This window comes from Mustelus asterias, chromosome 9 (assembly GCF_964213995.1).
Source record: "Mustelus asterias chromosome 9, sMusAst1.hap1.1, whole genome shotgun sequence".
NCBI classification, from domain to species: Eukaryota; Metazoa; Chordata; class Chondrichthyes; order Carcharhiniformes; family Triakidae; genus Mustelus; species Mustelus asterias.
This window is the reverse complement of record NC_135809.1, coordinates 99,847,907-99,870,108: the sequence shown is the minus strand read 5'-3', so window position 1 is coordinate 99,870,108 and position 22,202 is coordinate 99,847,907. Positions and strand designations below refer to the sequence as shown.

The window sequence follows — 22,202 nt, the reverse complement described above, 5'->3', positions numbered from 1 at the left end:
CACACAGACACGAGGAGAATGTGCAAACTCCACACAGACAGTGACCCAAGCCAGGAATCGAACCCAGGTCCCTGGAGCTGTGAAGCAGCAGTGCTAACCACTGTGCTACCGTGCCGCCCTTGGGAAGTAACTAGGAAATCTTTGATAAATTGTAAATTAACACCTATTAAAGATGGGGTGGCACTTTACTACCATACCAAGGGTTCTTGTTTTTCATTTCAGCCTTGGGCACAGGTCTCTGTTCTCTCTCCGTAACTTATCGCTTCTCGGCCTTTTGGCTAAGATCAAGTGTAGTATCGGATCTGCACTTGGTTGAGGTTATGAGGTTACGCTGAGGCTTCATATGTTTCATATGAAGCAATTTTTAAAAGCGGCATCTCGGCCTTTTGGCTAAGATGCAAATGAGCTCAAGTCCTGGAGGAGGATCCTCCCCCTTCTCCAATCAGCTTGACTCATGTAGATCAGGCCCAGGACAGGGTGGCTTAGTCACCCGCCCTGTCTTGTCAGCCTGGATCGGAAATGTCTCAACTTGTTGAGACTCTGAATTGGATTTGATTTGATTGAATTGGAAAAGTACAAAAAAAAACTTATGCTTTCCTGTGGACAGCAGGTACTTGCTGTGTAACTTGCTCAGTGAAAGCTTCTGCTTATTAACACATTCCAAGCCACAACCCACAGCGTGATCCATGATGTTATTGCATTACAGTTGTCCTAAATAAGGCAAGGCTAATTCTTAATTGGCTTAAGAGATGTGCGATTGGTCTCAGTGCACATCATCAGTTTCTAATTGGCTTCTTGAAGGGGATGGTCATTGATGTCATTTCCCATTGTCCTGTGACTGGCCCTTTAAGATGTCAATAACCTGTGGGACGATCCATCTCATTAAGTTTGTTACTTCATTTACTAGATTAAACAATATTTCATGATATATTCTTAGCATTTTTCCCCCATTCTGAATAGGCAGTCATGCCCTCATGATCAATATCTTGTGCTCATCATCTCAAATTTTCATTTAGTTGGTATTAAAACAGATCACTATCAGTTACTACATTTTAGAGGTTATTTAAAGGTTGACTTTACTTCTCTCAGTGGTTACTTGGAATTAATTACTTCTCTTTTGAAATGAAGGATAGAGTGGTAAAGTTTCAAATAGCCTTAAAACTAATGATGTTTACAAAATACTAATAAAATATACATAGACTATAAGTGGGAATGTTTTTGATATCTGCTTTTACGTGAGATAAGACAGCATGCAATGTCTGGGGATATGGATTCATTGGATGTCTAATTGTATCAATAGATAACATACATCCTGCAGAACTTCATTAAAACTGGCACTCATCTATCTGTTTTTGCTGAGAGAAATGCTTTGCGATAGTATGCTTTTGTTGTAACTGTCAGTGCTTGGTACAAGTTGATTAAACTTATAGATTAGCTTTACAAAAAACTTAAGGTTACAGCAATTACACAGTCTACATAAAATACATACAAAATCAATGTTTGAAAGTGATTGATGTGTTAAAGTAACATTCAATTAACATTTAAATTTAAAAGAACCATAGTGTTACAAAAACTAATTACAGAACTTAATTCTAAACTTTAAAAAAAATCAAAGATGGTTACATACTGTGAAATAGTGACTTCCCTTGAACATCACAAGTTAAACTGCACTAATTTAATGCACAAGGCTGAATGTTTTAACACTTGTTTTTCCTTACATAGTAGGACTTTGTTCTCTATCTTCAATGCTGATGATCAAAATTGAGAGGGAGGTTGATGGTTGCATTTGTTCAACCCTGACGTCTTGTATCACTGGCTTAAGAGTCATATGTCGTTCCTCACATCAATGTTGAATGTGATATGAAAACCAAGTCATGTGATGAGCTAGTGTCCCAGAATTCAGCATAAAACCATAGCAGGTTGACATACTTTGTGATTATTTGACTAATACCATTACTAAACCACAAACTAATTGAAAATAATCATCAAGATTAAACTTTCACACAGAGGTGCAAGGAGGGAATTCCAAAACTTAGGGTCTAAGCAGCTAACAGTGCTGCCATCAATGATGAAGCAATACAAATCTTGGGCTAGGTTCTGTGTTTCAGAGAATGGCGAGGGCCTGGAAAAATTTAAACTTGGAATATTTTAAAATCTAGATTTTGCCAGGAAAGGGTTAAGGTAGGTCAGAGGCCTCTGGGATGATGGGCAAACAGACCAGGGTGCAAGTTAGGATATGGGTGGAAAAGTTTTGCATGAACAAGTTCACAGAACAGGAAGCTGACCGAGAGAACATTGAGCTTGGCCCAACCTCTTTCAGCTGCTTCATCAATGACCTTCTCGACATCATTAGGTCAGAAGTGGGGACATTCACTGATCATTGCACAATGTTCAGCACCATTTATGACTCTTCAAACTGAAGCAGTCTATGCCCATTTGCTGCATTCAGGCTTGGTCTAATAAGTGGCAATATTTACACCACACGAGTACCAGGCAATGACCATCTCCAATCAGAGAGAATCCAACCATCTTCCCTTAACATTCAATAACATTATCTTTACTCAATCCCATATCAGCATCCAGGGGATTACCATTTACCAAAAGCTGAACTGGACCACCCATATAAATACTATAACTACAAGAGCAGAGGCTGTGAATTCTGCAGCGAGAAATTCACCTCCTCACTCCTTGAAGTCTGTCCATGTAAAGACAGAAGTCAGAAGTGTGATGGAATACCATACACTTGCCTGGATGAGAAGCTTGACTCCATCCAGGACAAAGCAACCCATTTGATTAGAATGCCATCCACCATGAACATTCATTTCCTCCTCCAAAGCACAGTTGCAGCAGTGTGTACTGTCTACAAGATGCACTGCAGCAACTCTAAGGCTCCTTTGACAGCACATTACAAACCACTGACCTTTCCCACTTACAACAGGGGGCAGCAGATGCAAGGAGACACCATCACCTAGAAGTTCCCCTCCAAGCCACGCACCATCCAAACTTGGAACTATATTGCCATCCCTTCACTGTTGCTGGGTCAAAATCATGGAACTCCCTCCCTCAAAGCAGTGTGTGTGTACGTACACATGGGCGACAGCAATTCAAGATGGCAGCTCACCATCTCAAAAGCAATTAGGGATGGGCAAGAAATGCTGGTCTAGCCAACACTACCCACATCCAAGGAAAGTGTTCTTGACGACTGATGAAATCTATAGGACAGCAAGATCGCAAATAGACTGGCTGACCAAAGTTTGTGTGGTAATACTGAATGCCACTGTGTGTCATGTGATGATATACGTCTACGGTTGTGTTTTACAATAGGAACTTAAGATTGTAAAATGTAAGTCGTTATTTCTTCAGTACATAATTTCAAAATTAGAGTAAAACCAACTGCAAAATTCCAATTAATATACATTTTTAATAAACTCTAAGAAATAAGACAATTCTCAAAGCACTTGACAGGTGGACAATCAGCATTAAATGCTGCCGAATGCACAATAGACATACTTCAAAGACATAAGCATCAAGTTTAACCAAGCTCAGTGGGGCAACTCTTGGTATATGATAACCACGAGATATGAATTTAATCAGCCTTTCTGAACTTAAGCATATGCACTTGGATTATGGAATGCTCTTTTATGTTTAATACAGTTACAAACTTTGTACAATGTGCTGTTTACCGGACACGTGCATTTGTAAACAAGAAAGATCGGCAGAGAGAAAGCTCAAAGTCTTTGATGCAGAGATACACCGGTTATAATGGGGCCTTGGCAATATTAACAGCGACTGCACATATTCCTAGGAGTCCTCGTTGATCTGGAGCAAAGAATTAATTGCTGCATCCTTATTGCCCCTCTGTGCTTCCAGCACTGAGCGGATCACTTCTCTGTCCATGTTAGGGAACATATCTTGGATGGATTTGAGATCTTCCTCACTGTACAGATTTTGTGGAGCAGATATCTGTGTTGGTGCTGCAACTGGAATCATTCCTTGTGTATAGACAGTTGGCACTCCTGGAAAATCAAAGAATATATTATGAAGTGATATTCCAGAAGTCAAGACAAGTATAAACTTAAGCAATGATATGAAAAATGGCTTAGCATGTGACTTTTAAGCTATAAGCAGTAATGTTTCAAATATATTTGTATATAGGTAGTTTACCAAATGCTAAAACCTGAAGGAGAAATAATTCATTAAGGGACGTCAGACTGGATTTAATTTACTGCAGGCCAGTACTTATACTTATGTATTATAAGCACATAAGTAATCTGTACTTTATGGTACCGTAACTGTTAGAATAATGTGTTATTAATGGGACATTAATTGTGAAGGACCCTCTTGGGTCTAGTGACCACAATATGGTTGAATTTCTGATTCAGGTGGAAGAGGAGAAAGTTTGGTCCCAAACCAGTGTCCTCTGTTTGAACAGAGGGAAATATGATAGGATGAGGGATGAATTGGCTAAGGTAGACTGGGAGAGCAGGCTGGCAGGTAGGATAGCTGAGGAACAGTGGAGGATTTTTAAGGAGATCCTTTTCAGTTCTCAGCAAAAATATATTCCAGCAAAAAACAAGGATTGTAAGAAAAGGGAGAACCAGCCGTGGATAACGAAGGAAATAAAGGAGAGTATTAAAATAAAAACAGCTGCGTACAGAGTGGCCAAAAATAGTGGAGAAACAAGTGATTGGGAAAAATTTAAGAAACAACAAAGAGAGACTAAGAAAGCGATAAAGAAAGGAAGGATAGACTATGAAGCTAGGCTAGCAATTAATATAAAAAATGATAGTAAAAGTTTTTATAAATATATAAAAAGGAATAGAGTGGCTAGAGTGAATGTTGGACCCTTGGAGGACGAGAGGGGGGAGTTAATAGTGGGAAATGAGGATATGGCTGAGTCTTTAAATAAGTTTTTTGTGTCGGTCTTCACGGTGGAGGACACAAATAGTTTGCCAAATATTAACGATAGAGGGTTGGCAGCAGGAGAAATACTTAATACAATTAATGTTACCAGAGAGGCAGTGCTGGGTAGACTAATGGGACTGAAGGTGGATAAGTCCCCGGGTCCGGATGGAATGCATCCCAGGGTATTGAAAGAAATGTCAGAGGTAATAGTGGATGCGTTAGTGATTATTTATCAAAACTCGTTGCATTCTGGGGTAGTGCCGGTTGATTGGAAAACGGCTAATGTTACGCCGCTGTTTAAAAAAGGAAGGAGACAAAAGGCGGGTAACTATAGGCCGGTCAGCTTAACGTCTGTAGTAGGGAAAATGCTGGAATCCATTATTAAAGAGGAGATAGCAGGGCATCTAGATAGAAATGGTTCGATCAATCAGACGCAGCATGGATTCATGAGGGGAAAGTCGTGCTTGACGAACATGTTGGATTTTTATGAAGATGTGACTAGGGCGGTTGATGGAGGAGAACCGGTGGATGCGGTGTTTTTGGATTTCCAAAAGGCGTTTGATAAGGTGCCCCATAAAAGGCTACTGAAGAAGATTAGGGCACACGGAGTTGGGGGTAGTGTGTTAAAGTGGATTGGGGACTGGCTATCCGACAGGAAGCAAAGAGTCGGAATAAATGGGTGTTTTTCCGGTTGGAGGAAGGTAACTAGTGGCGTGCCGCAGGGATCGGTACTCGGGCCGCAACTATTTACCATTTATATAGATGATCTGGAGGAGGGGACGGAGTGTAGGGTAACGAAGTTTGCAGACGACACAAAGATAAGTGGAAAAGTGAATCGTGTGGAGGACGGAGAAGATCTGCAGAGAGATTTGGACAGGCTGAGTGAGTGGGCGAGGATATGGCAAATGGAGTATAACGTTGAGAAATGCGAGGTTATACACTTTGGAGGAAATAATAACAAATGGGATTACTATCTCAATGGAAACAAATTAAAACATGCTACCGTGCAAAGGGACCTGGGGGTCCTTGTGCATGAGACGCAAAAGCCCAGTCTGCAGGTACAACAGGTGATCAAGAAGGCAAATGGGATGTTGGCCTATATTGCGAGGGGGATAGAATATAAAAGCAGGGATGTCTTGATGCACCTGTACAGGGCATTGGTGAGGCCGCAGCTGGAATACTGTGTGCAGTATTGGTCCCCTTATATGAGGAAGGATATATTGGCATTGGAGGGAGTGCAGAGAAGGTTCACCAGGTTGATACCGGAGATGAGGGGTTTGGATTATGAGGAGAGGCTGAGGAGATTGGGTTTGTACTCGTTGGAGTTTAGAAGGATGAGGGGGGATCTTATGGAGACTTATAAGATAATGCGGGGGCTGGATAGGGTGGAGGCGGAGAGATTCTTTCCACTTAGTAAGGAAGTTAAAACTAGAGGACACAGCCTCAAAATAAAGGGGGGTCGGTTTAAGACAGAGTTGAGGAGGAACTTCTTCTCCCAGAGGGTGGTGAATCTCTGGAATTCTCTGCCCACTGAGGTGGTGGAGGCTACCTCGCTGAATATGTTTAAAGCGCGGATGGATGGATTCCTGATCGGTAAGGGAATTAAGGGTTATGGGGATCAGGCGGGTAACTGGTACTGATCCACGTCAGATCAGCCATGATCTTATTGAATGGCGGGGCAGGCTCGAGGGGCTAGATGGCCTACTCCTGCTCCTATTTCTTATTAATGCTTACAATTCCAGTCTTAGTCCAGTTTATGAATTAGAAAAATTCAACACAAATGTTGATACTTAATAGCAAGTGTAATTTTCATCTATATTCCAATATCATTTACTGAAGATTAAGGCTTCTTTTTAAGAGGGGGGGGGGTTGTCAGTAAAAGTAATTGCCAATGTGACAATTTAATATTTCCTGCTAACAGTACAATATGATTTTGTACAAAACAGTGCACTTTAAAGAAGTCACAATATTACTCGGGATAAATGTAATTCCAAAATAATTTATGAAAAATTCTAAAGCCAGTTGTAAACATTACTTCTGGAAGTCAATTCATACAGGTTTGGTTGTACAACAGATATTGTGATGTGTATAAAATAGGATCTGTACTTGACCACTGCAACAATTGTGTAGAAGACAACTTTAAAGAATGGTAAAAGTGAATGTGAATTGTCTGCCTACGGTGTGGTTGATGCAAATTGCACTGGACACACTAATACTTTTCTGGAACTACCAGCTCAGCAAATCAACAAACAGGCTTATACAGAAACTTCCAGAAAAAGGGGCTTTCAATGCAGATCAGTTAACATGCCACTTTTACCTGACAAGAGAACATTTTGAAGCACAGAAGTGTGCATTTTTATAGTCTGCTGAACCCACTGAACATAGCATCTGTGACTTATTTGCAGGTGGTGTAGATTTAGTATGCAAAGCACATTATCAAGTCAGTTAAACTTTAAGCCATCATTTACTGATATCTTACAAACAAATGCTTAAACGGCAGCCACTTTAAAATACACAAGCAAATGGCATACTCATGTGTTCATGCATAGATTTAGCCTGTGAGGAAAGGCAGTAAATGTCTCTCAAAACTTACCCAATGCAAAATACTCAAGCCCTGAATTGGGTAATAAGGAAATTAAAGCAGCAAAACACCAAGAAGCAACATTAATAACATGTCAGAAAACGTAGAATTCGTTAGAAAGCAAGTTACACAAGTTTTTTTTTTGCACAAAAGAACTTACTACAGGCCACAGCTACCCATTATCCCAAACATTGCACACATTAAACTTCAGCTCAGATTTTTACAACAGGAAATTTTGCAGTTTTTAAGTTGCCAAATTAACAAATCACCCAAGTCATCAAAGCAGGAAGTCATTGTCATTTTAACAGTGTAGCACTTGACAATGTTCCTATTAATTGCCATAGGCAACTAATATATTTCAAGCGGTGATTGAATGACACTCAATGAATGGTAGGTTATATGTAATATCAATCTGTTCCCCCAAAAATAAATGAATCAGATCAATATGATACAGAAAAGCAGACTTTAAAATCACAGCTTCACTTAGGTGGTTCTACTCTGTAACCTGGCATCGGTCGTGAACAGGTTAATCAACTCTGATCCATGGCAAAAGCATTTATGAGAAATCTACTGCCTACTGGATTGTGGGCATAGCAGAGGTCCAGAATCAAGCCTTTAACTAGTAAGAATTTTTAGGAACTGGTTCAATTGCTTGTCGCCTCTGCTGTCGGAGATGCTCTTGACACACTAAAAAGTTCATGGAAGATGAAATTTCTTGAAGTTGGGTTCCTTTTTGGCCTGAAACGAATGCCCCACATAGAAGATGCGCCCCAACTAGCAGGCCCAAGTCCATCCTGAAATTCAATGTTAATTGTGTGGGTTGCCAGCGTCCATCACACTGCCAATTTATTTCATTAACTAGCAGTGTAAAATAATTGTCATTGTTCAGTAATATTTATCAGAAAGTTTACTCCATTGTTAATGTAAAGACCAAGTTAGATCGTGGCTAGCAAGAAGGAGACAATCACATCTCTTTCAGCCATCCACAACAATCAATACTATTCCATTTTTATTTGGGTAGGAGTACGGAAAGAATCACCAAGAAACTCCCTCCTCACCTTAAGAAATTTATAAATGTTTAACCACTTCCATGTACAGCAACTTGATGCTTGTTTTAGGCAGTCACTTGGGATGACATTGGTTGCTCAAAACACCACAGACTTCAGGTTTCAGAGGCCTCTACCATCAGACATGAAGGCCCAAGGCCTACTGCACACCTGCTGGAGCAAAGCGTACTGCACTTGGTAGCTAGCATTTAGACTGTGTATTTTAAGTGAAATCTGTTCAAAATAAAAATTTATAATAGGCCACCCTGCCTCTCTCCAGCTTGTGTTTTGGCCTTCAAAGGTCAAAAAGGTTAGTGCATCTTGGAACTGATTTTCTGTTGAAGAAACCTAGTGACTTTAAATATAGCCAACAGCCCTTAGATAGCCGTTAGTGGCTCCTGAATCTCCCAAGGATGGGGCACAGGGAGTGTCACGAAGGTATGTCAAGTCCAAATGGCTGCAAAACAATCAGCACCCGATTCTCAGCAGCCCCAGGGCTGCTGCACCAGACCAACATTATCAACCTCATTACTTTTCATTAAATAACAAGTGTAAAATAGTTGTCATATTTCATCAATATTGAATATAAATCATAAACTTTTCTTTAACGTAAAGACCAAGTTAGATTGCGGCTAGCAAAAAGGCAACAATCACATCTCTTTTAGCCATCCACAACAATCAATATTATTTCACATTTTTATTTGGATAGGAGTAAGGAAAGAATCACCAAGGAACTCCCTCCACACCCTGAGGAAAATGTATAAAGGTTTAATCATACCTGTAATAGGCACATATCCTAGCCCCTGCTGGTAAACAGTGGGCATTAGCACTACTGGCTGTGGCTGTACCAACATGTTTGGCGGCAGTGTCTGTTGAAATACATTGAAAAATTAATTACAGTATTTTCCTACAAAAATGTAGTAAGAATCAAGGTATTGAGAGATTGGACGAAGTTGATGGTCAAATTGTGTCATGCAGGAGTTGCCTTCAGAATGTTAAAAATGGGTTAAAAAAATCCTCAAAGGAAATCCTGTGTTAGATAGAACTCAAATATTTAGAAAACGTAGAGGTGGACAAGTATTGCAATTTGAAATATCTAAACATTTTGAAGGTTTAAGAGCAGCCCAATTCAATATGTTAACAAAATACTGCAGGCAGACCTCGACAACAGGCAGCTCAACACACCAGAAACAACACAGCAGCATTTACAGTCTTCAACATAAGAAATGTCGATCTATACTGGATGAAAACTCAAAAGGAACACAAGTTTCTTAACATTCCACATTAATATGGCAAAAGGATTGAATCTTCTAGAGATAGAAGATTCTTTACATTCATATATATTGATTTTTGCCAGAGCAGTTGCTAAATTAATGAATTTAATTTATACAAATTTAATTGAATAAATTAGGTTTGAAGCACCAATAAAATACATTTTGCAAATAAAGCAAAATATTGTTGAACCGAATATTCTATTATGAAATATTTTGTCTACATGCCATCAATTTTCTCAAAACAATATTGGCCACTGAAAACAGGCAAACTTTGCTTAGTAGGCTATTTCCCTTAAGAGTAAAAAAAAAGACGAGACCACCTGACCAAACTTGCTCTGCCATTCTGTTCGTCATGACGGTTTTCTTCTTTTTAATTTTAAATCCCTATCCTCCCTGTCGTTTAATTGCACTACATCAAAAATGAGCACCCACCTCCAGAAAAATCAACTGATTCAGCAAACATGGCCTTCTAGGGCAATGTATTTTGCATTTGCACAAACTAGTGTTTGACCATAACATATTCCTTTATCTCAGGTAATACCCCAGTGAACTAATGCCTAGTAAATCCTTCCCAAGTTGGGGAATCTAAATTTTTTTAGTATAACTTTTAGAAAACTCCTTCGTTTGCAATCTGCAATTTCGACATGGAAGTGAAAGTTTAATAAGCTTATGTTTCAATTTTTAAAAATTATTCTGATATACCCAATTTGATTCAGGCTTTAGTTACAAGATGAAAGTCTTTAAATGTCAACTATATCATTGTTCTTGTAAGTTATATTTTTAATCTGAAACTGCCGTGCTAATCTATTAAACAGTTCTTGAATTGCAACACCCCATTAAAACCTTGGTATCAAAATGTTTTTAAAAATAAATAGTATCTAAATATGTCACTTACTGCATAGGACATAACAAGGTTGATCATTCCTTCTTTATCATCACCCTGCCTCCCACTAAGGCTGTACCATTCATCCACTACTTTGCCCTCTTTTAATAATTCTGGGATAGTTATGTGAGTCCAAGCAATTCTATCATCCATGGAAAATGCTCGCTGCAAGCAATAAAACACAAGTTAGGATTCAATCGAAAATGTACACTGATGCAATAACAGGCAGTTCTAAAGATTTTTAAAGAGGAAGGTCTGAACTGAGATGACAACGTGAAATTAAAATTTAAATGCATATAAACGTTGGGCATTACTAAACCTCAAGGGAGTCACAAAATAATTCAATGTATTGGGGTGGAAGAAAAAAATCTGCTTAGCACAGAAAAACCATGTCTGTCTTTGGCTTAGCATCACTCCTTCCCAACTTTGGGCAACTTAGTGAACTCCTATTATATTTAGCAAGTTTCAGACCAATAACCGGGATTTGCCTGTGCGCAAAATCAGATATATTTGGGGATACATTTTTAACTAATTGAATATGATTTATTAATTGAATTAAATGACTAGCTGCTGTGATGGGATTTGAACTCATGTACCCAGAGAGGCCTGTGCCTCTGGAGTGATAGTCTAGTGGCATTACTACGCCATCATTGCCCACAATTCTTCCTAGTTGCAGAATTAATTTCTTAGCCCTTTGCTTATGGTGTATATGATGCACAGGTTACAATATCAGAAATGGTAAAAATAAAATGTTAACAATTGACAGCACAATTATAAACCTGTCTCACAACTCAAAGTCTAAAAACTAAGCTACATAAAGTAGTAACCTAAAATTTGGCTTTTTAACACAGTTTGCTATGCTGAAAATCAACATATGAGTAATATACTAAAAAACTCAGTTCAGAAACTCACCTCATCAAATATCTCCAAGTAAAATGAATCAACACCAGGTGGCACAGTGCACTGAATAACTTTGTTCCATCTTGGGTTTTTTGCCCCATTGTGTGCTGTAGGTGTCTCATATACTGCATATCCAAGGCGTATTCTGCAGTATGGGTCCATACGTGTCATTCCATAGTTTTTTGCCAATTTTGCCTAGACAGACAGAATTAGATCATTTGTATGCAACACAGAAGGTACACTAGAGGTTTACCAGATATCAGCTGAATAAATTGCTCTTGTGGGACAGAGACAGACTGTGTACGATCTATGTCCTTGAGCTTCACAAGCGATCCAAGTAATCCATTGTAAAAATGGGGCACAACGGGGTTAAAATTGAGCTTCAATTTATCTTAATTGGTAGAGACTTTTCTGCATGGAATGAAGCAGATCCCAAACAGGGTTTGGATTATAAGACATTTTCTGGTAGTGATATATATAGTGCAATTCACTATTCAGGTATTGGGACAATTCATTCCAAACTACAGGTATACAAAACAAACCCATCTTTTCTATTAGTGTATAAACACCAATATTACAAAGCACCGAAGTAAATGTCACTTGATGCTATTCTTAAGCTGCTGTTGATTCAAATGAACAGCAGAATTGGCAATGGTGTTTCCTTCCATTAGTGAATAGTGTGTCATCCATTTGCTGGAGGGAGGAAGGGGAAGAGAAAAAAATAATGAGAGAGAAAGAGAAAATAAAAATTTTCCAATGCAATATTTAAACTCAACTTGTTTAAAGACAAACATTTAGTGCTGCTGGAAGTCACATGTCACTACCTAAATGTAACCATCAGCATGAGGGATCCAGTTGGCAGCCTTCCTGAATCACCAAACACTAACAGCAATTTTGTACAAGAACATTCTCTTTTGTTGAATGTCAAAGCTTTTCAGTTTTGTTTAGCAGGGTTAAGGGAGGGGGTGGTTGGTGTTGGAAGGCACAGTGGAGAACCTGAAGCTCTGGAACATTCTGAGTGAAGCAAACTTAATTCCAAATATGGATCTTTCTTAATGTCCATTGCTAACCAATGTTCTGAAGTAATCACAGAAATTTAATCACCTCAAAATTAAATGTTAAAGTGGAAAGAAAATCAAGGTCACAAAATAACACAATTTTGACTTGAAATGGCCGGACTCCTGAGACTTGTCCTTTTGGGAACAAAGTGCGCAATTAATTAGAAGCCACAAAGCATATTTCAGACATGTGGGTGAACAAACCAGAAGTGCAACACTGTCAGCTTACAGGTTTGTGCCCATTAAGCATGTCAAAATAGCTCTTGGAACAGTCAATGCCTGAAGTTAACTCTTCCCTATTGCTTGATTAAACTTTGTCTCTAAAAATGTTGGTCTTGGTCAGAAGCTTGGGTAGGAGCACTAACTATAAAAGGCTCTTGAAGAAATTCATCCAGAAATTGGGTTCCTCTGTCTCTCCACCACTGGACCTCCCACAACCACATTTCAAAGTTGAAGAGAGATTATTTTCATGCCCAGAAATCAATCAAACCCAAAATCTCCAAACCATTACATCTGTTTCCAGTAGTTTGTAATTAACTACAGCCTCAGTAAGGACATAGCCACCACATACCCAAGTTCAGAGAATCTTGGCATAGGGAACCCAAGGTATTCGCAGGGATACTGAAGGTTAACCTGCTAAAATTGTACAATCTTATTTATCAAGATATCTGAACTATTGAAGTATCAGCTTGGAGTCACCTCAATCCCAAAGAGACCTTGCTCATCACCTTTACCATCCTAGAATGATAGTCAGACACTGATAACATACCATCTCTCTGAACCCCTCCACTGCCTATATATTGTTAAACTGCTTGTCCAACATCTAGTCCTGGATGAGACACAATTTTAAATGGTTGGAAAACCAAAGCCAACATCTTATATCTTCAGCCCAGCCACAAATCCCATATTCTTGCCTCCAATTTCATCGCCCTCCTTACAAGATTGTTCACAATTACAGCATCCTAATACCTCTCAAATACAAAGACAGCCTACATCAACCTGCACAATGCTGCCTGTGTCTCCCACTAACTCTGCCCATTTGCTGCTGAAATCCTTATCCATGCTTTTGCTACCGCCAACCTCCTGTCCTCCAAGTTGAGCCCATCTGAAACAATGCAGCCTGCATCCTATGCCACACAAACCTTGGTCACCCATCACTCTGGCCCTCACCAATTCATCGTTGTCTCCTGGGCCCCAACTTTTAATTTTTAATCCTCACCCTCTCATCACAAGCATGCCCTCTCAATTTCTAATTTATTCCAATCTCTATTCTACAGACTCTTCCTCTTGTGCATCCTCAGCCTGTTAGCCTTCCAGGTACCATGCTTTGAAATTCCCTCTTTAAATTCCAATTCCTCTCCTCCCTCAAGCCCTTCTTTGAAACCCATCTCAGTGAACAAGCTTTTGGTTTTCGCTCTCTCCTCCTACCTTTATGCCCATATTTTAGTACTTCCATTAAAATCAATTTGTCTACAAATTGCTGCTTAGCACACAAACTGGAGAACATTCTTTTGGCATCTGATCCAATACAACAAGAATCCTGACACATACACATTCATAATCTGCAATGTGGTTTAACCTAAATAAGAGCCTAGCACCAATATGGAAAGATAGAATTACAGTTACGATGTGTGACCAAAGTCCCAGATTAGAAGAGAGAACTGTGAAGATTAGTTAATTTGTAACTGTAACCAGCTCAGAAAGCACACATCCAGTCACTTCCTCTGAATCTCACTGAAGCAGAGGCACTGAAACAGCATGTCATAACTTGTGTTTTTGATGGGGGGGGATAGCGACACAGCTGTTTCTAGACACCAAAAATCCAGTGGTTGCAGTCATTTTTCTCTTTAAATTCTGTTCAGACACCTTGAAGACGTCTGTGACCTTAGTTATGTTAAAGGTTTGGATTTATAAATTATTAAATGCACCTTGAGACAACTAATACAACCCAGCAGTTCAAAAACCAATTGCTCTAACATTTCAGGTGATACCCTTAACAGCAAGAGCAGATGTTCCTCAGTTATACGAACAAGCTTGATGGTTCTGCTCAGATCTTATGTCAGTCTGTCAAACTCATGGAACCAGATACGATGTCTTGCTAAATTTGAGTGAGCTCCCCCACTGTCAAGCATACCTGTCAGTGAATGTATTAAAACATGAAAAATAGAAGGAGAAGGCCCCTTGAACATGCCCTGCCATTCAATAAGATCACGGCTGATCTGCCCCTGGCCTCAACTTCGCTTTCCTGCCTGCACCCCATAATCCTTGACTCTCTTGTAGATCAAAATGTATCTCACTAAACTGTGAATATATTCAATGACTCAGCCTCCATTGCTCTCTGGGATTGAGAATTCTAAAGATTAACGACCCTCAAAAGAAATTCCTACTCATCTCCGCCGTAAATGGGAAACCACTTAATCTGAAACTATATCCCCTAGTTATGGATTCCCCGGAGGGGAAACATCTGCCTCCAATACAAGTGTTTCCTCTTTCAGTAAGGAGACCAAAACTGGGCTCTGGCTATGGTCTGACCAGTGCCCAATATCATTTAACAAGAATGCTCAACTTTGAAACCCCAACCCCCTTGCAATAAAGACAATCATTCCACTCGCATTGCTAATTAACTGCTGCACCTGCATGCTAATTTTTGAGATTCACGTACAAGTTCCTTCTGCACAACAACATTCTATAGCTTCGCCCCAAATATTCTGTTTCTTGTTCCTGCTAAAGTGGATAACTAACTTCAAATTTCCCCACATTATACTCCATCTGCCAATTTTTTGTCACTCTATCTACCTTTGCAGATTGTATCCTCTTCATAATTTGCTTTCCTATCTATCTCTATAATCACTAGAAAATTTGGTTACAATACTGTCGGTCCCTTCATCCAAGTCACTGATGTAGATCGTAAGTAGTTGAGATCTCAGTACTGATCCCTGTGGCACTTCATTACTTACAGTTTGCCAACCTGAAAATTACCCATTATCTCAGCCCACTGTTTCCCTAGTTAGCCAACCCTTTATCCATGCTAACATATTATTCCAACACCGTGAATCCTTATATTGTGCATTGATTTTTTAATATGGCACCTTATTGAATACCTTTTGCAAATCCAAATATGCTAAATCAACTGGTTCCACTTCATCCACCTTGGACTCTAATAAATTTGTCAAATACTATTTCCCTTTCATAAGGCCATGTTGTCAGTTGATTGCATTGTGATTTTCTAAATTTCTTGTTATTTTCTTAATAATGGATGCCAGCTTTTCCCCAATGACAGATGGTAGTCTAAATGGCCTACAGTTTCCTGCTTTCTGTCTCCCTTCTTTCTTGAATAGAGGGGCTACATTTACGATTTTCCACCAAAATTGGGACCTTTCCAAAATCTAGAGAATGTTAAAGATTACAACCAATTGGTCCACCATCTCTGCAGTCACTTCTTTAAAGACCCTAGCATACAGGTCATCGGGTCCAGTAGACTTGTCTGGCTTAAGTCCCATTGGTTTTTCTCTCATGACAGTGTGTTCTAAGTTCCCCTCTCCCATTTGCCCTTTGATTTTCAATTGTTATTAGGTTGCTTTTTTGTCTTCCACCATTTCGATAGAAACAGAATACCTATTAAAAGTCACTTTAATTTAATTTACCATTAATTCCCCAAACTCAACCTTAAAGGACCAACCTATACTTTAACTACTCTCTTCCTTTTTATATACTTGTAGAGTTCCAAATTTAGATATCACAGGCAATATAAACTATTTTCTGATTCACTTAACAGTAATCAAGGTTAGAACAAGATTGAGTGGAGGTAATTTAGCCTGTCACAGAAGATAGTCTGCATCAGATCTTAGGAGCATAGACAAATACTTGACCACTTGCTTACTGCTTTTAACTGGCAAATAACCTTTTATCACTAGCAAATAATTGGATTCGCATATAGATGAGTTAGATAGATTTTGGATAGAACAAGGGAGCCAAGGGTTTGGGCGGGGGCGGGGGCGGGGGCGGGGTTGTTAGGAAGATGGAGTTGTTACCACAACCAGATCAGCCATGATCATTTTGAATGGCTGAGCTGGCTCAAAGGGCCAAATGGCAAGCTGCTCCCAGAAGACAGCAAGGTTTCTGTGTTTATACAAATAGTAAAATAAATTCCATACCTGTACCACGGTGATGCTCAGTCTACCCATAGTAGCCACACTTGTTCCAAACTGTAATTGTTGAGCTGCCTGTGCATCAAGTTGCACTTGCTGCTGTTGCTGAGTTGGTACAATGCGAAGAAAGTCCTGTGGTAATTCTCCAATGAACACCTTCCATGAGAAAGCAATATGTAAATACTCCATTTAGCTGCCTGTCGCATATCACACATCAATGTGCAGCAAAGCATCATAAATGTCATTTCCTGACAATAGGCTGGTGCTATTTGCTTAAATGCTAACCAATTACTCAGCCACATCCTTCACATCAATGACAAACTTGATGAGTAATTATCCAGAATGTCAACCCATTTCACTAGAATGGCAATGTCTACAAAAGTAATGACGTTTTCCTAGGCTTTCTGCAATTCAAGTCTGCCTGCCTCTATTACAAAATTCACTGGTTCATTTTCAACTAGGTTCTGGCTGTGCAGTTATATGGTACCTAGAAAATTTAATCAGTTTCTTGATGTACTGGTGAACAAGCATAGGACCAGTTTTGTTTACATCCAGTAGGGCAACTCCAAAGCTGAAATATGATGATGCATAAAGTATAGGAAACGTTAGAAAGCATTTTTCCTTTAATTTATACTAGCCAATTTTAAAGCAATGCCTCAACACCTCAAGTGAGTTTGTTTTTAAATTAACACAACTTCCATCAATATACACAGCATTAGAGGAGGTTAATGTTCTCATGTTACAGCCACCTCCTTTTAAAAGTGCTATTTTTAAAACTATATTTAAACATTTATCATTTAAATCAAGATTTGAAGATAGCTTTGCAAGCATTATAAACGAGTGTAAGACCCGCTATAAAGTCCTAGAGGTTAGAATGGCACACCAAGTTCCGAATCTCAGCAACACTGCTTTGGGAAGAGTTGCTATGCCGATGTTAAGACAAAAGTGAAAAGAAAATTCAAGACTTAATAGATTTCCTGAGGGCCCTTTAATGGACACAGAGGTATAGTATCTGTAGGTGCACTACTAGCACAGGGGAGCGGAGATCAAGAAACAAGATGGCAAAATTTTCAACATTAATGATCGTTCTTCCTTGCTTCCTGATAGGCTCTTGCCATGTAATTGTGGATGGTTAGCATAGGCTGTTCAGAAACAAAGACTGTTAAAACAACCTCTAAAACTAACTTGAATTAACAATTGCCACACAAGATCAACTAGCATCCTTAAAAAGGAATGCCCATTCATCTTCAATAATCTCTTCTTTTAACTTCCTGCTGCATATCAACTTGGTACAATCCCCATTCAATGTTGGTTATGCATTGTAAACACTGTCAACTGTTGTATTATCATTTCAGAACTCTTAAGCTAGAGAATTCACATCTTTGTCAAAGGGAAAACAAAATTGGAAATTATTTGCTACACTCTCAACATAAATGGAAAACTGTGCCAAAAAGTAAGCTATTAGATGTCAACTGAACAGTTTAATGAATGAGGCAGAATGATAATGTTTACTGTTCAAGCTAACTATCTTTTCATCAAAACGGTGGTGACTGACAGATGGGCGAGTTGAACCCCCTCATTTTCTTTGCAGGATAAATTAAAATTTTGAACCCTGGAATTTAAAGACAGACTGACTGGAACACGGTTGTAAAAAATCTGAGAAGAACCGGGGCACTGAAATAAAACTAGACTTTTGAATGGTTTTAAGTTTATTTATTAGTGTCACAAACAGGCTTACATTAACACTTCAATGAAGTAACTGTGAAAACCCCCTAGTTGCCACACTGAGGGAGAATTTAGCATATACAATGCATCTAACCAGCACATCTTTTGGACTGTAGGAGGAAACCGGAGCATCCGGAGGAAACTAATGCAGACACGGGAAGAACATGTAAACTCCACACAGACAGTTACCCAAGCCAGGAATCGAACCCTGGTCCCTGGCACTTTGGGGCAGCAATGCTAACCACTGTGCCACCCAATAGACCTACCTAATATTATGATCTTTCTCAACACCCTAGACATGACATTACATTCTGCACCCTCTCCTTTCCTTCTCCCCTATGTACTCTATGAACGATATCTTTAATTTGTACAGCGTGCAAGAAACAATACATGTGACAGCAATAAATCAGATCAAAGTGCTGATTGGAATTCTTTTATTCATTATCAAAATATTGGGGGACTGACAGTGAAGAATAATCCAGCCAGGTGATTACAAATCTGCCTGGGAAGATGGTGCATAGAGCCAGGGTGAACATTTTGGGCAAGCAACGTCAGAAGCACGGGACAGAGATTGGTGGGAGGACTCGTGATGAAACCTCCAGGAATACATCCAAACAGGGCTGGCAACACTGCAGCTGATGGATTTTTAAAGCCCCATCCTTCAGTATCCGAATGCGACGCCAAGAGGGTCGCAGCCCTTCCGAGGCCCCAGCTCATTTCCCCTTTTGTGTGTGTTGTTAATGCTTATTTGTTGATACAGTTATTTAACAATTTCATGTGACATGCAGAAGCTGCTTGTTGACATGTGGTAAAATTATTTAAAGGGCCATTAAATAAATGCTGGGGGTGGGGGGAATGTTTTTATGAAGAGGGTAGAATAGGGCAGGATGAGGAAAGCTGGACTGTCATCCAAACACATCCCAACCATGTTCCTGTCCTGATGGAAATGTCTCCCCCAAAGATTTATGTAATGGATCTTTAAGCAATTTTACCTCATTTTAGAAAGTCCAGCAGCTTCTGCGTCTACATTTCACACGATTAATTCGTTAAATAATTGTCATTATAAATATCAAAACACACACACAAAGGGTGAATGAGGCCGGGGCCTCTGGCTGCCGGCTGGGGGGGGCGGTGTCAAAGTCCCCGCAGCCAAGCCCACAAGCTGCCGCAGTGAACCCGGAGACAGGACCGGGGACTGAGTGCGGAGGAGGCAGCGGCCCGGCTTCCCGCACACAGCTTCACCAGGCCGCTGACAAGGGAGGAGAGGGATCTTACCGGGCCCCTCTGGGTGGCGATGGTAGTGGCCGCCATGTCAGATCCAGCCGACCTGCCGCTTGTCTCCCTCCCGCTCGGCCTCAACTCGACTCCGGGCCGCGAGCCTGGGCTGGGCTCCGGGCCGCGCGACTCTCAGCTCCCTGATTGGCTGCAGGGCTGGGCTCCGAAGCTCTCTGATTGGCTGCAGCGATGGGCTCCGAGCTCTCTGATTGGCTGCAGCGCTGGGCTCCCAACTCTCTGATTGGCTGCAGCGCTGGGCTCCCAACTCTCTGATTGGCTGCAGCGCTGGGCTCCGAACTCTCTGATTGGCTGCAGCGCTGGGCTCCGAACTCTCTGATTGGCTGCAGCGCTGGGTATCTGAGCTCTCTGATTGGCTGCTGCGCTGGGTATCCGAGATTCCTGATTGGCTGCAGGGCTGGGCTCTGAGCTTTCTGATTGGCTGCAGTGCTGGGCTCTGAGCTTTCTGATTGGCTACACGGCTGGGCTCTGAGCTCGGTAATTGGCTGCACGGCTGGATATCTGAGCTCTCTGATTGGCTGCAGGGCTGGGCTCTGAACTCAGTGATTGGCCACAATGCTGGGGTCTGAGCTCAGTGATTGGCACAGTAAGAAGTCTCACAACACCGGGTTAATGTCCAACAGGTTTATTTGGTAGCAAAAGCCACTAGCTTTCGGAGCGCTGCTCCTTCGTCAGATGAGTGGGAGATCTGTTCACAAACAGGGGGCATATAAAGACGCAAACTCTGTTTGTTAACAGAACTCCCACTTTCCTGACGAAGGAGCAGCGCTCCGAAAGCTAATGGTATTTGCTACCAAATAAACCTGTTGGACTTTAACCTGGTGTTGTTAAAACTCTTACTATGTTCACCCCAGTCCAACGCCGGCATCTCCACATCATCAGTGATTGGCTACAGGGCTGGGTATCTGAGCTCTCTGATTGGCTGCGTGCTGAGCTCTGAGCTCAGTGATTGGCTGTAAGGCTGAGTTCTGAGTTCAGTGATTGGCTATAGGTCTGGGGTCTGAGCTCAGTGATTGGCTGCAGGGCTGAGTTCTGAGTTCAGTGATTGGCTATAGGTCTGGGGTCTGAGCTCAGTGATTGGCTGTCATTGGACTGGTGTTGAGCAGTTCCAGCATTTTCTGTGTTTATGTTTGAGGTCAGCAGACACCAGTTACTGCACTTTGTATCCCTCTGATTCATGCTTCAATCCTGATTGGGGCTTTTGGGGGATTTGATTTATTATTGTCACATGCATTAGTATACAGTGAAAAGTATTGTTTCTTGTGCGCTATACAGCCAAAGCATACAGTTCATAGAGAAGGAAAGGAAAGAGTGCAGAATGTAGTGTTACAGTCATAGTTAGGGTGCAGAGAAAGATCAACTTAATATATGGTAGGTCTATTCAAAAGTCTGATGGCAGCAGGGAAGAAGCTGTTCTTGAATCAGTTGGTACATGGGAGGGGTAGGAGTGGATACCTTTCTCTAATTAGCCATCTGGTTAATTTACAAAAGGCCCAAAGCTCTTCATAGGAATGTAGTCATAAAAAAAAACAAAGTTGGGTCAAAGAAAGAGACATGATGAAGGAATGAACTAAAACTTGGTCACAGACGTAGCTTTTAAGGTGGGGTGACAGTGTTTTGTCAACTGATTCCAGGGACAAACAGATTAAAAACACAGCAGCGTGGCTAGGATGGAAAATAAGAATCACTGAATCTTTACAGTGCAGAAGGAGGCCATTCGGCCCATTGCATCTACACTAGCTCCCTGAAAGAGCATTCTACCTATGTCCAGTCTCCTGCCGTATCCCCATAACCTTGCACATTGTTTCTTTTCAAATAGCAATCCTGTTATGTATATTGTGCACCTGGACAGGCAAAGTTTTTTTTAGCAGCCTCTATTTTAACAGTTAGATAAATGCGTTGCCAATTTCAAAATAGGTTTAGCACGGATGTGTTGTCAGACGACTGAAGGACATTCAGACACTGTAAATAATATAATTCACTGCTTTTCACATCCAATATTCATATGGCCTAGGTTGTGTTAGCTCAACTTTGCAAAGAAAATAGCTAATAGAACTTGAACTAGCACACTCTCTAAGACAGCATTATGCTTAGAGGTACCTTATACCTGCGGTGCAGAAGGAAACCATTTGCACTGGCTCTCCAACAGAGCATCTTACCCAGGCCCACCCCCTGCCCTATCCGTGTAACCCCACGCATTTACCCTGCTAATCTCCCTAATTTACACATCTTGGGACACTAAGGGGCAACTTAGCATGGCAAATCCACCTACCCTGCACATCTTTGGAGTGTGGGAAGAAACCAGAGCACCCAGAGGAAACTCACTCAGACATGGGAAGAACACGCAAACTCCACACAGACAGTGACCCAAGGCTGGAATTGAACCCGC

General features: G+C 40.6%; 1 protein-coding gene and 1 pseudogene across 2 annotated transcripts; one reads left to right on the top strand and one right to left on the bottom strand.

The window, feature by feature from the left end:
• Positions 1-258: 258 nt before the first annotated feature.
• LOC144499372 (U2 spliceosomal RNA) lies at positions 259-388 on the top strand (annotated as a pseudogene).
• A 3,013-nt stretch (positions 389-3,401) lies between these two features.
• Positions 3,402-19,974, bottom strand: tollip (toll interacting protein). 2 transcript variants are annotated; one of them, XM_078220649.1, is made up of 7 exons: positions 19,796-19,945; positions 16,802-16,951; positions 11,602-11,784; positions 10,702-10,854; positions 9,311-9,401; positions 7,499-7,519; positions 3,402-4,016 (listed from the first exon to the last, which is right to left on the bottom strand). In XM_078220649.1, exons 1-7 carry the CDS (start codon positions 19,829-19,831, stop codon positions 3,802-3,804), a joined length of 849 nt encoding a protein of 282 aa, XP_078076775.1. In that variant the 5' UTR covers positions 19,832-19,945; the 3' UTR covers positions 3,402-3,801. The 2 variants fall into 2 exon arrangements, with proteins under 2 accessions (XP_078076775.1, XP_078076776.1); XM_078220650.1 differs by lacking the exon at positions 7,499-7,519 and having other exon boundaries at positions 19,796-19,974.
• Positions 19,975-22,202: the final 2,228 nt, after the last annotated feature.